Here is an 18,030-nt window from a genome sequence, read left to right on the forward strand (position 1 = left end):
TTCTTTGGGGTGCCACTCTGGGTGAGAGGGACAAGAAACACCCACTAGGACCCAACCCGGCAGCCAGCGGCCGAGCATGCGCTGAGAGTTTGTGCAGCTGGCCCTGGCTGCCGCTGCTGCCTTGTCCGGACTTAGCGAGGACTTGGGAGGGACAGCGGCGTCAGGAGGTGGCTTAGCAGAGACTTTCCAGCGACTGCTGCCCGGGACTTTTTTTTTTTTTTCCTTTTTCTTTTTCCCAGGAGTCAGCGACGGCGACGTCTGAAAAGAGGAAGACAAGGAAGCGTCTGCTGCTGGAGCCGATGCAGCCCTTTGGCTTTCCGGGAGGAGCGTCCCTGCCCGGATGAGTGTCTGCCGTGTGTCCCCCGACTGTCCCCCGGCAGGAGCGCAGCTCCAACGGTGAGTGGCTACAAGTCCCGCATCTCTTCTGCCGGTAGTCCCTAACGCCAGCCGAATTGGCTTCTGCCCTGCGCCGTGCGTCCTGCCGGGGGCGCGCGGCCGCGGTGACTTTGCCTGACCGCACTGGCTTTGTGCTCTGCGGGCGGCGGGGACCTCAGTGTCCCGGCGGCACGCGGGGGCCCGAGGTTGCGCATCCGGGGGGCCGGGAGGGGGGTGGTAGTGAATGATGACGGGTCCGGCTTGGTTACAGTTGCACCGGCCCTGACTCCCCAATGTTCCCTCCCCGCCACCCCACCCCGCCCCAGGCTCATCCATTATTCCCGGACGACAAACTGCATTTCTCACGTTCCTCCAAAGAAACCCTAGTCACCGGGCGGGATCCCAGCTCTGCGTTGCGCCCCCAGTGGCTCCCGAGTTCACACCGGAGCTGTATGACCCGGTGGTGGGGTGGGAGCGTGAAGGTAGGGCCCAGGAGGTGCCCAGAGGAGAAGGGCACTCCCGTGCTCAGAGAGGTCGAGGTGTGTGTGTGTGTCCTTGGGGGTGGGGGTAGCAACGGAGCCTGTGGCACCTCCAGGGACACAAAGTTGTCCCCAGGGAGACAGCAAAGAAAGTCTCAAGGGCCATGCCACAGGTTCACCGGGAAAACTAGTATACTCTTAAGTCTTCATTCATCCAGAGAGTCAAACTTTTTTCTTGGCAGCAGGTGTTATCCGATTCAAGTGAGAACTTTTGGGAGTTTTGTTCCCTTTAAGACTTTAACAAATGAGTTTTGATGAGAGGACGCCTGGAATAAACTAGGTTTGGGGATCCTGGGGACACAGCTGAGGACTGGTACAGGGGCTCACTTGTTGTGAAGCTAGTTCCCTACTGTGCCCGCCCCTGCAGATCGCTGCGGCTCTGCCTGGATCAGTAGAATGTGGTGAGAGGATGGGGCTTCTCCCTCCCAAGACTCACAATGGCCAGAGAAGATTCCGTGAAGTGTTTGCGCTGTTTGCTCTACGCCCTCAACCTGCTCTTTTGGGTAAGTCTAACAGTTCTACTATCCCAGTAGATGGGGATGGCTGGACCCGGTTTTCTCAACTACCAGATAAGGCGCCAAAGGGCATGGCTCAGCATTAATTAATGACATGAGATCACATCCTCTTGTTTTTCGGAGAAGTCAAAAATGACCTTCTTAGAATACCTTTGATCTAGCCCAAGTTCCATCTGTAATTAGAAAGAAAAAAAAAAAAAAAAGCGCCGCTCTGTATACAAGTGCCAGTAACTTGAAGCTAATCTAAGGATATAAATAAGTGCACGTGCTTGTACTGGAAGATAAGAGAATTATGACGTACTACTCCGGAACCGCTAGCTTGCAGGAATTTTAGATAACTGTGCAAGCCTTACATTTTTTTTCTTTACGTCACCACCGCAGCCTATAAAAATTGGTTCAGGCAACTGTTCTTACTATATCTTTGGAAGGAGTCACACCTAGATATCTTACCAAAAGTCTGGATAGGTTTTTAAAAGGAATTTCATATGGTCTAAAAGGTGGTTTTCATGTAACTATTTCTAAGTTGGGAATGTTTGAGGAATTTTATATATGCTTTTGGAAAAAAAAAAAAAACCACATCCATTTAAGGAAACAAAATACATACAATTTCAAAGCCCATGGAAACTGTGCTGTATGAGTTAGTGACTTTTGGTGTTTTCTATCCAAGTTTTCATCAAGTGTTAGCATTGTACTATTTATAATGCTTATGAAAATATGAGTATTAAAACTCTAAATGTTACTTCAGAAGGTTGTCATGCTTAAGCAAGTTCCCTTTTGCCATTTTTGTGTTCCTTTAATAATTTATATTCAACGTTTCCTGCTGGAAATTTTAGTGTGCAGTGTATTTATTTCTCTGTCTGTCTGGCATTGGCTAGCCCCCTTATTTCCTGACAGCTATTACAGCTGGTCTCTAGAGGAGGATATTTTTGTTAAACTGCTCCTTCTGGATTGACAGCATTCTAAGATGACAAATTAAGTCTTTAATAAGTCATTTGGCACTATCCAAAAGGATAACTTTTAAAACTTAACAGGAAAAGTATAGCATTGAGTCATTACATTCACCATTCGCAAATAGAAAATTACTAATTGATTTTACTGTGCCCTTTAATTCTAGAAGGGCACATTTGAAAGTTGCTCATTAAGCTGCCTACGTAGCTATCAGATAGTGAGACTTTGAGCTCTGCTTCTTCTAAAAATACAGTTATTACTCTTATTGCTAAGTTTTCACTTGCCTACATTATTTGTCTTAGTGATAGGTTTGTTACACTTTCACACTGAAAGGATCTTTATGGAAGGCCTTGTTGAACTTCCTTTCTTTGTAAATCAGGAAATTGAGAGCACTTTAAATGGTGTGGCAAAGGACGTCTATTCCAGTGGTGGTGGGGCCAGAGACAGAACTCAGCACTCCTGCACTTAAATGATGCCTTTAACACACAGCCTTTCTGCACTTCCGAACCTCCCCATTAATAAGATCTTTTGTTATTCAATTAAAAAAAATAAACACTGGGAGAAATTCAAATCATTCTGCAAAAGCATTGCTCTTTGGAATAATGAAATTTGCTTTAAAAACACCCCTCTCTTAAACATTTGCAGGCCCCTCCATGCTACCAGGGACTGCAAAATGTTATTCTTTTATTCTTAGTCTTTTCTTCAACTTTCTGACTATGAGGATGTGTGTATTCTGATTTGTGTGTTCATCTAGATCGCCACCCTTTCTGTCTCTAGTTCTCCTCTCCTCGAATTATCTCATCTGCAGAAATCCAGTATGCTCCTTCTGTATTTTAATTTGCTTGAGACCGAGATAACATGTCCTTATCACTACCCACATGCGTCTAGTCACATTCATATGCATTGCGTATATATTGCTTACACCAAAATGTTATCTGTTGACAGCAGAAACACAACAGCAAAATGTAGCTAACATCAATAAAACAGTAAAATACAAAATAGCTCATATGTGGTTAGTGCGTATTTACCATGTAAATTTAGTGCCTTGGTTGTCTAGTCTTTAAAACAGGTATTTTTAGAGGTGTTGTGAACATTCGCAACAATGGCACAGAGTGATGTTTAGAAACACTGTGGCCAGTGCAGTTACCACAATCTTGATAATCTCAAGGAGACAAACAGGAAGTAGATTGCTACTATTCCTGGCAGTAGGAGTGGTAATTACTATTGCCCTGATAAGACGTGCTGTTGATCCAGTAACTTTGAGCATTCCCTAGCTTAAAAATTCACTAGACACTGTCATTTGTTTGAAAGTATCTTTTTTCTATCATGCAGGAATACTGTATTTTGGCCAATCTGAATTTTGGCCAATCTGAAGATTTAAAGTCTTATGTTATTATTACTTTATTCTTTTGGATCTCTCAGTACCAGTAAGAATGACCACCTGCTTAGGTAGTTACACATATTCTTGATGCATTTCATTGTGTGCTTTATATTCTTCGCATATTTTGTTCTTATTGAGATTTGCCCTCTTGCTTGTTGATTTTATCTGTTGTTGCACAATAGTGAAACACATTTTAATAGATTTTTTTTAGATGAGTATATATGTCCTTTTAAAGCTCCAACATTTTTTGTCTTGGGTTATGGTTTCTTTTTTCCTATAGACTTTAATATTTTTTAAAAAGTGTGAGTGCATGCATGAACGAGGTCTCTCTCTCTCTCTCTCTCTCTCTCTCTCTGTGTGTGTGTGTGTGTGTGTGTGTGTGTGTGTGTGTGTGTGTGAGTGATGTATATGTCATATGCCAGTGCTATGGCTTGTGGGTGGACATCTCAAGATGACTATGTGGAGTCAACACTCTTCTTGCACCTGTATGTGGATTCAAGGCATTGAACACAGATATTAGGCAAGCTCTTTTGGACTGGCATGTAGTGCCAGCCCTAAGATTTTTTAAAATTTTTGCTCAGTTAAAAATATCCACGGGGTCAGGCTTGATGGCCCATGTTTGCAATCCATGTTATAGGAAGGCTGACGCAGGATAACTGCTGTGAATTCACAGGGCAGTCTGGTTTGGTAGTGAGGTCTAAGCCAGCTCTTGGATACAAAATGAAACTTTGTTTCAAAAAGAAAAGCAAACAGCAGATAAACAACTGCAACAAAAGGTACCGAAGTAGTTGATAAAATCTTATGAAATGATTATTCTAACTTTGGGAAACCCGAGCCAATAACCTCAGAAAGTAAAATCCTTTCAACTTAGAGCAGCTTTTAGTCCCCTGCTGGGACTGCTTCTGGGTATCTAGTCCTCTTTAGCTCTCAACATAGCCCAGTAAAAGAGTTTTCTTTCTCATTCCTTCCTTTTTTAGATAAAGAAAGCAGTGCTCAGATCTTCTGGTGAGCATCAGAACAGGAAGTCCAAGCTTAATTTTGTTTATTTATCCATATGTAGAAAAGCGATACTGTCAGGAACCATGCTGAATGTATTTGCAGTGATGTTAAGTAAGCATCCTCAGTAGGGAAGGACTCCCTGTCCACCTGCTCATTCCAAGTCTTCTAGAGCTGGCCTGTCAGTCCACAGAGTGCACAAGAGTTACCTTACTATGCTGCTAAACTTCAGGCTTAGCTTTCCTGTGTGTGCGCTAGAGTGTGCATGTGCATATGTGTGCTGGAATGGAAGTGAGAGTCTTGGACATGCCAGGGAAATACTGGGCCTTACATCTTTAGCTCTCAATATGTTAATGGGGTTTCTCTGTCATATAGTTGGTCTGAGCCATTCCCTTTTTGCACCAGCAGAAACACATGCCGACTTCTACTTCTCATTGAAATTATAAGTAGGACAAACAAATATGGAATCTGCATCATTATTTTCTAATCAGACTTTACATCCTGACCATGGACAGGGGATCCTTCCTCTTTCTCATTTGCAGGTTGACACACCTTTCCTTGTTACCCATATAGCTCAAAAGTAGAAATTTCTACTTTTTGCATTTTAAATACACATATATGAATGTGTATATTTTAATACCGTCAAAATATTGTATTGGCACTTAATCTCTTTCTCCATCCCAGTGAGGGATCCCTTTCCCCCTACCCCACTGAAGAGAACAATGAATTCTAATTGGGAAAACATAGACAAGCCACACAGGTTTTTGTTTTGCTATCCTCAGAATTGAAAAAAATCTTTAAGGAAAATGGTAGATCTCGAGTCTTTATAAGTTTTGTAAGTATGAGTTGTAGGTGTGTTTAAGAGGAAACAACCAACAGGTTCTTAGACCCCAGCTCTCTATGTTCTCTTCATTCCTGAGGAGCTGTGACTCTGACATGGCATCTGTTGAGTGTCTTCCACAGTATGAAGGTGCTTGACCCTGCTGCAGTTGCAAGGGGACAAGCCATTGGTTCTGGCTTCTAGTGTCTCTTGAGTGTTGTGTTGTTGTGTGTAGAGCAGAACATACTGGGTGATGCTGGATCTTTGCTGCTGAGGCAGAAGGGTCATGACTCTCTTTATCCGAAGCATCACATTCTCTCTCTGTCAAATGACCTGTTACGTTACCTGAAGAACTAAAAGATTTCTTCTCTTTTAGAAGTGACTTTTGCAGCTCTCTGATAGGAGTGTTATTCTTAGGTGATACGTGCCTGTTATTATAAAAGGGAGTAGGTATGACTATTTTGAAAGTTGGTAGGCATGGCAAATACTTCATATTTCACAAAATGTGTATGTATAATTCCCTAAAATTATGCTACCCTGTCAGTAGTGTTTAACTGCGTTTTCACTTTGCAATGAGTGTCATTGGTGCTAGCTTACCATTTTAAAGGATACTAAGAGTGGGTTTCCCTAATTAAACCTGAAAAGAGACCTAGAAAGCCTACAGTTGAACACAACATTTTGTTCATGATTTAGGCATGGGTTGGGGATAGACAAAGCAACAGGAGACATAGGAGGAATTTTCCTTCTGTTCTCTGGCCATCAGTATCTGTAGTGAGATGGTTTTTTACCATACACACCTTAAAAAGTTATTTTGTCGTATCAAAATACTTCTCTTTTTATATATTTCTTCTTTTTATTTAATCGTGTTTTTTTTTTATACTCTAGATTTTATTTCCCTCCCTGTCCACCCTCTGACGGTTCCACATCCCATACCTCCTCCCCACTCCCCTGTCTCTGCGAGGATGTCCCCACCCACTCCCACCCCACCAGACCTCTAAACTCCATGGGGCCTCCAGTCTCTTGAGGGTTAGGTGCATCTTCTCTGACTAAACCCAGACCTGGCAATCCTCTGCTCTGTATGTTTTATTGGGGGCCTCATATCAGCTGGTGTATGTTGCCTGGTTGGTGGTCCAGTATTTGAGAGATCTCAAGGGTCCAGGATAATTGAGACTGCTGGTCCTCCTACAGGGTAGCCCTCCTCCTTGGCTTCTTCCAGCTTTTCCCTAATTCAACCACAGGGGTCAACAGCTTCTGTCCATTGGTTGGGTGCAAATATCAGCATTTGACTCTTTCAACTGCTTGTTGGGTCTTTTGGAGGGCAGTCATGATGGGTCCCTTTTTGTGAACACTCCATAGTGGAAGTAATAGTGTCAGGCCTTGGGACCTCCCCTTGAGCTGGGTCCCACTTTGGGCCTGTCGCTGGACCTTCTTTTACTCAGGCTCCTCTCCATTTCCATCCCTGCAGCTCTTTCAGACAGGAACAATTCTGGGTCAGAGTTTTGACTGTGGGATGGCAACGCTCTCTCTCATTTGATGCCCTGTCTTCCTGCTGAAGGCGGGCTCTATAAATTCCCTCTCCCCACTGTAGGGCATTTCATCTATGGTCCCTCCCTTTGAGTCCTGAGAGTCTCTCACCTCCCAGGTCTTCTTAAATCGCTATTTTCAACTGTATACTATGAATAGCATTTAAGGTGGTGTGTGTGTGTGTGTGTGTGTTTTCCTCTTTCTAAGTTGTGGTGAAAAGCCCTCTGATTTGCTTGAGCTAACTTAAAAATAAATTTCCATCATGAAAACAAAATCAAGGCAAAACTAGTCTTTAAAAAAATGTATCATGTTTTAGCTGTCACAGGCTTAAGTCACTGTGTACCTCGTAGGGGGCTTTTGAGGTGTAGACGGTAGATTCTGAGTTTCATTGGTTCCTACTGGAGATAGAAACACTGGGTCCTTTGCTCATCTTCCCAACTTCATTCAATGAATAACCCCAAGCTAGGATAGTGGGACAGTAGAGTTGACTGCAGCTGGCTCAGACAGTAGTACCGGATGAGGCATTCCACCCTTCTTTCATGACTGTACTTGTTCTCTTGGAAACCACTGTAATGTTGGGAATGAAGAAGTCTCCACTAATCATGTCAGAACACGAGAGACTTAAAAGTGGGTCTCTCCAGTCCAGGGAAGGAGAGTCATAGCATGTAGAGAAAGATAATGATATATGAAAACTCTGATTCTGAACTGTTGTTCCGGGTGCTGCTGATTAAACCACTTCTAATTAATGGAGTCTGTGCTTAAATTATGCCCATAGGTAATTTCTCAACCTCTTCTGGCCATTGTCTATTCTTTCAAGTCGTTAGCAAATAGTGCTGTGTGTTTATTCTCTGTCTCTACCATCTAGTCCTATGAGCAAGCTGGGAAGGCATACTGGGTGGGGGCAGAAGTATCACGGGAATATGCAGCTTTGGCCTCCACAGCAGCAAAAATTTATTTTACTTTTGACTAAGTAAAAAGTCAGTTCTTAAAGGAGTAAAGCTCTTATCTCAGTCTCAGTGATTTCAAGATAAGTGGATGCGCTTCTGAAAACCTGTCTTCTTGGTTGGAGTTCTCTTTGTGGAGACAGAAGTATAAGTAAGATCTAGACCTCACTGACATTCTATCCTTGCTAACAGATTTGACACACAAAGGAAAGTTCAGAAAGTTAGTTTTAGCTGTCTGTCAGTTATGAAGAGAATCCATGCCACTAACATGTCCTGAGACTGATTTATGCAAATAGCTGAAGTATTTAAAAGCTTTGCTTTTGGCAATGACCTAGTTTGTGCAAAGTATAGGTGGGTGCGTCATAACACAACTTAGAAAATGTGGACAAACACACACTTCTGATTTACAAAACAACTTGCTGGAACATTCCCCAATCCCTATAATTAGATTCAAGGGAAACTAGACCATGCTTTCAGTAGAGCCAATTCTATATTTTTAATTATTTGTTGAGAGGTAGCATTTTTTTCTAAGCACCTCACAAGACAAGTTGTAGCAGATGTCAAATCCATATCTACAAAGTAATACATGTGCTATTTTCTATGTTTTCTTGATGTTTAAATAGTCTATGATATTACTGGAGGTCATGAATATCAGGTGAATAATTTTGTCCTCAATTTGATCCATATGTAGCAAATTCATGAGTTATAATATGATATATCCCATAAATATGTATATCTTGGTCAAAAATGGGAAATACAAGGTTAAAACAAACTAAAAACTAGTTTGTGTAATTCATGGAAAATACCATGATTTAGTTCAGAGCGTGAGTTTTTCCTGTAAGCTATGCTCTTATGTTACATAGGATCAGGAAGACTTCTTGGACTGATTCAGTCTCACTTTGGTTTAGTCCCTCAATGTAGCGTGGTTCTGTTTGTGCTTCCTATTTCCAGCATCTCAGCCTCAGTGTAAAGTCCTTCTTTGAGGATGAGATTGTTTCCAAGCATTTAAGCCAGTTTTTTTCCAAAGGTGCTTGCTTACTGTGGTAGAAGGCTTTGGGCTGATACTTATTTCAATCAGTGCTCCAGGTACAGCTGCCATGTTCAGTAGACACCTCTTAAGAGAACACAGTGAGATGGTGTAGAATGCAAAGTTTATAGTTTAAAGCATCTGTATATTAGTTTCTAACCTGCACTGTCTATCATTACATTGTCATTTGGCCAGCATCCCCCTACAGAACATTTCCAACAAGGTGAAGCCAGCATCCCTCTACAGAACATTTTCAGGAAGGTGAAGTTTAGTTCCCATTAAAGCATCTGATTTTGCTAAAGATCTCAGCTTGCATAGAGAGTAGAAAACATTCCCATTCAGTTGCCTTTTTTCCCCCACTCACTCACCTAACTGGTATTAGGCCTTACTACCGAGTGGAGTGAGTATTCTTTTAATGGGTAGAATCAAGCAGGAAATGAGATGGAGGCTCCCAGAGGGCTGTGCAGAGAGCATTCACAAGTGCTGTGGGGTAAGGAGGGAGCCTGGAGACAATCTTTCCACTCTAACTGATGTTTGGGCTGGTGTCCAAGGAGAAGTGGAGGTTACTTTGCTCCTGAGGACTGGAAGGCCTGGGAAGGGTGCTGTTCCAACAGAGGCAACAGCAGAAGCAGACATGGGAACTTGGGAGTTGTGAACGGTGCCCTTTGCAAGGACTTCCATCATTGTTCAACTACGGGAAGGAGCTGGCAGCAAACGGGGTTGGAGGGTAGATTAAAGAATGAGTAAGAGGGCCTTGTGTGACCTCCCAGGGCTATTACACTTTATTCTCTAGAAGGGAGATGGGGGAAAAGGAAATGGAGGTTGGAAAATAGCGTAAGGACAGCTACATGCTGAAGCATGCTTGATTCTGCACTCTGGAGGCGGAGTCTATGAGCTGGAAAGATGTCTTATGAAGATGATTGCTACATCCTGACAAGAGAGGATGGGGGCTTGAACTAGCCTGAAACAGCAGGAAATGGGGAGGGATTTGCCAGACGCCTCTCTCAGGAATCGTGCAAAGGATTCAAAACTAATTAAATGTCCAGTGTAAAAGAGGGAGAGGTTCGGGCTGTCTGCCAAGCTGCCAGTCCATGTGATTGAAGGGTTCATTACTCCATTCTCTAGGCTTGTAAACACTGTGAGGGGGACAAAAGGCTTGTAGAAGAGTGGAGCTGAGATCCGTTTTAGACATGCTAAGATTGGGAATGGCCGGCCAGTAGCTCTGTGCAGTGTTCACTCGGTAGTCCATCCCATATCAGATAATCCCATTTGTGAACTGATTTAGGAACAGTTTACACTGAGAAGCATTAAGAGAAACTCTTAGGTTAAACATGACACATGGTAATAACAGGTAATGTATTTGGGTCGGCTTCATCATAAGAATCTTCTATACGGTAGATTTTTTTTTTTTTTTTTTTGTGATCGTTTAAAGATAGAAAAAAAATGGGACGAAGGAAAACCAAATGTCGTACTGAAAGTTATAGGCTGAAAAGGCGCGGAGCTAAGGTTGCTAGTCGGAGTTCAGAGTTCAGTGGCTTCCCATTGTTTCCATGTGGTCAAGGACACACACCTTCAGGTAGCTTTGAAGACATGCTTCCTTGCCTGCTTGTGCATTCCCAGGGGCAACTTCCGTCTCCCGAACATGTCGTGCTGCCTTCTACTCTGGAACCTTTGCTTTTCCTTTTGATTGGAAAATCCTTTTTATCCTTTCCCATCCTAATTAACTTGACTTTGGTCTTCTGATCTCTGCTGCCATAGAGAAGTCCCTTTGACCCAGTGGATGAGTTCAGACAGTCTGAAAGGAGTTGTTAAAAGTGTTGTGGACTATTTCTTTCCTATAGTTAGTACAGTCTGCAGTTGCACATTCACACTTCTGATGATGGCAATGTATGTCCTCTTCCTTTAAGTACTGCATCATGGAGATAGTGTCAGTTTCTACTCGTTAGTGTCACTGGTACATAGTGAGGTACCGGCCACAATCAATGTATATGCTTAGAAATGAAGAATGACTTCAAAGCCGAGGCTTCATTCATCCTGCTGTTTGATAAATGTCTTGAAACATACAATTCAAAATAAATGACTTTTTTCTTTTTTTCCATTTTTCTTTTCTTCCTTTTTTTTTTTTTGCTAGAAGAGGAAGAACTGTGTCTAGTGACAACCACTATGAATCAGTTATACACAACGAAGACTCAGAGTTGAAAATGGGCTAAAACACAAGGATAAGTTGAAGGGGTGAGAGGAAGGGGTGGATACGATCAAAGTGCATGGTAGGAAGTGCTTAAAATGATTAAAAGGAAGGAAACTCAAGGGTGGAGATTGCAAGGTCATTTATTGCCAAGTAGAACAATAAAAGATTCTTTATTTAAATATTTTAAAATAATGATCTATTCTATCCCTGTGTCATTTAGAAGGTAAATACCAACAGATAGCCGTGGAGATGAGAAGGAAACCTATGGGACACCTTTGTAAACAAGTGATGGGATGGGGAATTCACTTCCCAGCCTCCCAGCAAAGAGACCTTCTTGCATGGGAGCATATGAGCTCTCCTTGGAGGCTTTTTCTAGGGAGGCTGGTTTGCAGTCAGTGTCTGCATCAGCTCAGACTCCTGCTCAGCTTATGTAACCACCCTGTCAGCGTTAAAGCCGAAGTTACTGAGGTTCATCAAACTGCCAGAAATGTTAAAAGTCAGGTTAGGTCCAATCCCTTGAGAGTTACACTATGTTTAAGAAAACAAAGACGAGTTTTTGAAAAGATTTCGGGTAAAATAGGGAAGTCTTTAGAATTTAGGAGCTAACTTTTTTTTTTTTTTTTTTTTTTTTTTTTGCTATGAGGGGAAGAACTGTATTTACTGACAACCACCATAAATGAGTTGTACACAATGCAGACTTGGTTGAAAATGGACTAAGAAACACAAGAATAAGATGGAGGGGTGAGAGGAATTTTTATTTCTTAGAAAAGGTTCCCAGGCAGAATCATTATCAACATGTTTTAGGCGTTTAGTTATTTTTTTTTCCTTACACTTTTGAGAAATGACAATTTTAAAACATATTTCAACTTGAAAGAGCTGTGATTAACCCCTCGTTTCCTCACTGCTCAGAGTCAATAGTTACCAGCACACCCAGCTCCACTCTCAGCTCAGGGCACAGTTATTTATCACTGCCTTGCAGCTGCCCGTTCAAGTTCATCCACAATTCACCACAGGTGTCTAGAAGGAATGGGACCTTTAAAAATAAATTGAGTTTGTATTTGGGCCTAAAATAATAGTTGAGTTCTTACTGTTTTAAAATATCTAATTGATGTTAAAATTTTTCCGCCTGTCTGCAATTTTTTTTTTCAATCAATTTGTTTGAATCAGGGTTCAAAGCAGACCATTATATTACGTTAGACAATCTCTTGAATTCCATTTAATCTTTAACAGCATTTCCTTTCTTTTTTTAAAAATTATTTCAGTATCCACTACTCTCTCTTTTTTTTTAATTGAAGAAATAAGCTTATTAGTCTTGTGAAATAATCTTATGCTCTTGATTTTATTTAGTGTATCCTAGAAGTGGTAGATAAAGCTATACCTTGCATTTCATTTTCATAACTGATACAGTTGGATGATTAATTGGGTTCAAGTTTGACTTCTTTGGAAAAACACTTTATATATATTTCTGGGATTGCTCAAACCATGAGATCTACAGTGTCTGATTGCCTCCATTACTGAACTGGACGGGTGGTTGGGTGTGTTGTCTGCAGTCTCATCTTTCCATCTTTCACACCTCTGTCAGCCTCTTGCTCCTGCAGTGGTACTCAGCCCTGACAACGGATTGTGAACATCTGTAGGACTGACACCTGTGATACTTTGTTGCTATTGCTAGAGCTGCTCTATTGGGGGCTCAGGCTATGTTTGAGTCCTAGGTGAAGCCAGGTTACAGACAAGATTGAGAATCTGTGATCTGCTAATTTTGTCTGGCACTGAGGAATTTCCTTTATAGCTTCAATATTTCAGGAGATGTTAAATAGTGTTCCTGCATTACATAACGGCTACATGCCTGACTAGGAATTCTGCTATTAAAAAAAAAAAATCTCACTTGGTCTTTGGTTCTGCCTTTACTTCGTATAGGAAAAAATAGAATAAAGTAAATAAGAGATTCATATCAGTTTCTGAATAATGATCCGAGAGTCTCTCTTGCAATAACGACCATCACTGATTTTGGAACATATTGATGTTTCAACCCATTATAATCATTGCTATTATTATTATTCTAATATTCTCTTTGTTTGAATTTTTAGTCAGTAGATTTTTTTGGTAACTCCTGTTATCCTTTTGATGATATGTAATTGTTCACTAGCCACATTTAATTGCCTTGCTGCTTTTACAGATGATAGTTTTAGGTTCATCGTATACATTTGCAAATCGAATTGTTCTTGGAAATTTCTGGACTATACTTGAAGTCACAAACTTAAGAGGTAACTTGTTTTTATCCTGTTTACAGATACTCTATTTAGTGGGTATGTATAATTACTAAATGGAGTAGCCAGATGTTTATGGTACTGGTAAAATTCAATAGAAATCCAATATGTCAATTAGGAAAAACATGAAAATTATATAACAAATCATCCGTTTAAGGTTGATTTCCTTATCCTTGAAATGAATGCTGCTAACAAGTTGGTTTGTTTATTTCTTCTCTTTAGTTAATGTCCATCAGTGTCTTGGCAGTTTCTGCTTGGATGAGGGACTACCTGAATAATGTTTTGACTTTGACTGCAGAAACAAGGTAGGCTTTCATATTGCCTATTGAGTTCTTTCAATTGGTTTCTCTAGATTCATATGTTTGAAGACTTTTGCTCTGAGCTGTTCATTGAATGGTTCTCTTCCACCATCCGGTAGAACACTTTTCCTGCCCTGTAGCAACTTACTCTCTATATTTACACCCCTCCTCATTCTCATTAAGGAATTCCACCAGTCCTGCAGGGCAGTAGGTAACAGTACTTGTACATGGACATTTATGGGCTTAGTAACACCAGTTGTCTGGCTTGTCCTCATCTCCGATGTAATATATATCGCTCTGAGTCATGGCAAGGATCGAGTGAGAAGAAATGTTTTTGTAAAGCCCTTAATACAACAGAGTGTATAAGCATTGAGTAATGGCTAAGTTTCCTGATCACCACTCTGCCACACTCTGGTTAATGACTATGTCTATCCTAGCAAAAAGTCCTCTCTTTACCTTTCCTGTGATTATACCTCAAATCCCCGATGCATTCTTGTTTTCTTCACATTAGAAAATGATTAGTTAGCAGGGAGAAGAAAAGTGCTGTACAAACTCCAAGCTCAGGGAAGAAGGCAACTCCTCCCAGTTGGTACCTCATGGAATTCACTTAGGCTGGAACTTTGGAGCCTAGATGGAGAAATGCTGCCACTTATATAAAAATGCCACAAAACTGAAACAAACATGAAGCAGGCAAACAGACATAATGCATAGTGAGTCTGAAAATAGCCATAAAAGCCACCAGCTTTTGAAGGATGCCAATGTGGAGAGCCGGAGCTCACAGTAGCATTTGTTCAGTGTCTGGGGCCTGGAGAACAGTTTGATCATTTTAATAACGCTTGATTTATCTTCTGATATGATCTTCCTCTCTTAGGGTAGAAGAAGCGATCATCTTAACTTACTTCCCTGTGGTTCACCCTGTCATGATCGCTGTCTGCTGTTTCCTTATCATCGTGGGAATGCTGGGATACTGTGGAACAGTGAAAAGAAACCTGTTGCTTCTTGCATGGGTACAGTGTTTATAACTTCTCTTGATCATATTTAAAGCATCATGCAATAATGCAGTGTTACGAGTCTGTAACTATAGTAGCAACTCTAAAAGGTGGTCACTATTCAGCATCCTGGAAGAACGGAACTTTCTTTCCCCAAGAGATGCTTTTGGTACAAATATTTGCTATGTTCACATGGTGAGGCAGGGAGATACATATGCTATTTAATTATTTTGCTCTTGTTTTGACATTTTCGTTTGAAAATAATTTTCTAGTGGCATACAACTATGCCACTAAACTATGGCATAGTTTAAGATCATAGTTGAGATGACATCATGGAAAATTTCTTCTTTTAAACAACCCACCTGGCTATCCTATTTAGAAATTCAGGCTGTGGGATGAGATGGAAGGTACATTATAATCCTCATGTTGCCATATATGGTCTGGTGGATACAAGAGTCTGGGTTTCTTTAATCCTAGTTACTGTTTTGTTAAAAAAAAAAAAAAAGAATCCTTTGAAAGAGTTGTATTAAATTATTTCTTAAATTGATTTTATTTCATCAGCTATCAGAATTAATCTTATAAACAAAAACTGCTAAACTTTTAAAATTAAGAATGAGAGTCATTTAGAATAGCTTACAGGAAGGTTTCTAGAACACAGCCAGTGGCTTTCTAACGCCACCAGGCAGTGAGCTTGCTAACATGTAAACTGCGGCCCTGTGAAACACTAGAAAAAAATTAGTTTATCCACTATGATCCTTTCTTGGTAGTAGGTCTCAAAATGAGTAGTTTGCTGGTAAAAGACCTACCTTTTTTTTTTTTTTTTCTTCACTTTGGGTATTTTCATAGGGCACACACTCCTGGCATTGCTGATTTCAAGTTACCAGCATGACATCATCACTGAACGTGAGGCTGGTGAGCAGTGAGTACAGACTGGCTTTCTGCAGCCAGCTTGCTCATGTCTATGCTTGCCAGGCCCCTGTCCATGCCAATTCAAACAGACTCTTGGTGTGAAGCAGAAGGAAGTTTTAAATGTCACAGGAACAACCTTGGTTAAATTATCTGTAGGTTTTGTGGAGAGTAACTGCCAGGTTGGAGAACAGGGGAAAAAAAAACTGTAGCAAGTAAACCATACTAGGAGAATGGAAAATGTCCCCAGCACCTTAGTGCACATGTAGGCACAGAGAAAAAGGAAGAATGGTAGATGGGCTTCAGATTTTACAATGCTTCTAAAATACTTTGGTAAGTTTAAGAATTCATGTGAATGGGTTGGAGAGATGGCTCAGCGGCTAAGAGCACTGACTGCTCTTCCAAAGGTCTTGAGTTCAATTCCCAGCAAACACATGGTGGCTCACAACCATCTGTAATGGGATTCAGTGCCCTCTTCTGGTATATCTGAAGACAGTGACAGTGTACTCACATATATAAAAAAATCAGAAGAAAATAAGAAAATAATAAAAATAAGAATTCATGTGCATGACTTTATAAAGTCTCCTATAATCTGAATACTGTGCAAATGTATTTCATAGGCAAGAAAATCTCAGCAGCCTTCTTAAAAATCACAACGTTACAATGACCTCTCAAGATCAGTTTCTTTTATAACCAGTTTCAGCATGAGTGGTGTTTTCTACTTCCTTCCAACTTTTACTCCGGATGGTCTCTGGGAAGCAGTATGAGGTGAGGTGGGGTCAGGTATATTATAGAACCAATGAGAGCACATCTTGGAAGGCACTGATAGTTTCCATTAAGCTGTCTCAATGGTAGCAAAAGAAGCCAGTGGAGTAACTTGACCTGTTACTCGATGTAGGACAAAACACAAATTTGTGAGTGAGCGTCTAATGGGTGATGTAGGAAAAGGCCTTATAAAACACAACGGCACACACATAAAATCACAATAGGACTGTGGTCTTATTGGCATTAACTTGTTCATTCATTCTTTTAACCCTTATCGATCATATATATACTACTTTTTTGCCATCAGAATAGTGCACATGATAGATGGACAGTTTCACCAATCTCTAATAAGACCTCAAATAAGGTTTGCACTAGGTATTCTGAGGGCAGAGAGGACTAGCTCCAAGCTCAGCCCTAAGCGTTAGCTCAGGGTCCTAGTGGTGATGTTGAGCACGTCAACCTTACTGCCCTGTTCTGTTTCCTCTCCCTTTTATGTTTGTTGAGTGTTTTTTTTTTTCATGCTATAGCTTCAGGCTATGGCTGCTTTCTGAGTCAGTAGTTGCCCCCTACATCTTGGGTCCTCTGTCTTTTGATCATCCTTGGCAGTCCGGTCTCCATTGTCATTATAACTTCTCTATTCACAGCAAGCTTCTAGACCTTGCTCTGTCTAGACTCAAGCTTCTCCAACGCTAAAAATAAACTGTGCTCTCAACTCCCTGTGGTCCATCACTCCCAACTCATATGTATCTGCTATTTCTCAAGCTGTTTATCCCCTAGCTTCCTCCCTGGGCTCCTCGTGCCATAACCAGGTCCTATGGGTCTTGGTTCTGCAATCTCAGGACCTCAACCTTCCTTTCTGTTCTTATTTGGAATGCTCAGGCACAAGTTCTCAGGGCATCGAATTTTCTGCTTCAGCTGTTACCTACTCTAACCTAGCGTTGTTTGGTTAAGTCAATACATCATCATTATTGTACTCTTGCTCTGCTCTAAGACTTTGATGGCCTCCCTATTGGGTAGTGACGTTTAACCGGCGTCTGGAACTTGCATCAAGCCCTTCTTTAGCCAAGCCTTCATCTGCCAGTTTTAGCACTTTTACCTACTTCATTATTGTCTAGTTACGGAGTATTTTTGGACATATTTTCTTCTTCTCTTTCCCCCTGCTTTTACTCTTGCTTTCTCTTTAAGAATTCTTCTCTTAATACTTTTGTCTAGCTATTATCGTTGTCTCTAAACTTTATCTGAAATGTTATCTCCCGGAATAATATTGACAACCAAGAGAAAAGTACTAGGTAATATTTCTAAGATGCTTCTCATGCCAGACACTGCAGAGTCTTACCCGATGAGTTATATGAAGATTCTTGCATGAATTGATCAACCTTATCCTGCCCAGAACTCTAATGAGATACATACTATTATTGTCAAATAATTTACACGAGGAATTCAGACCACAAAGATGTTAAGTGACTTCTCTGATTCTGCATGGATATTAAATAAAGAATCTGCTGCTCAGACCACAGCAATCCAGTTTAGATGACTTATATCTTCCT

The 18,030-nt window shown here is 41.1% G+C and overlaps 1 protein-coding gene across 3 annotated transcripts in view; it reads left to right on the plus strand.

The window, feature by feature from the left end:
• Nucleotides 1–239: 239 nt before the first annotated feature.
• The window catches only part of Tspan12 (tetraspanin 12), a 67,001-nt gene continuing 49,210 nt past the window's right edge, over nucleotides 240–18,030 (plus strand). For 2 of the 3 annotated variants that reach the window (XM_034519610.2, XM_076913665.1), the window contains exons 1-4: nucleotides 240–396; nucleotides 1,282–1,417; nucleotides 13,747–13,829; nucleotides 14,695–14,830. In XM_034519610.2, the coding sequence (XP_034375501.1) occupies nucleotides 1,352–1,417; nucleotides 13,747–13,829; nucleotides 14,695–14,830 (285 nt within the window). In that variant the 5' untranslated portion in view covers nucleotides 240–396; nucleotides 1,282–1,351. Of the gene's footprint in view, nucleotides 397–716; nucleotides 858–1,281; nucleotides 1,418–13,746; nucleotides 13,830–14,694; nucleotides 14,831–18,030 lie in introns of those variants that run through there. The other variant, XM_076913663.1, reaches the window with a different exon arrangement.

The sequence above is a fragment of the Arvicanthis niloticus genome, chromosome 15, assembly GCF_011762505.2.
Source record: "Arvicanthis niloticus isolate mArvNil1 chromosome 15, mArvNil1.pat.X, whole genome shotgun sequence".
Lineage (NCBI taxonomy): Eukaryota > Metazoa > Chordata > Mammalia > Rodentia > Muridae > Arvicanthis > Arvicanthis niloticus.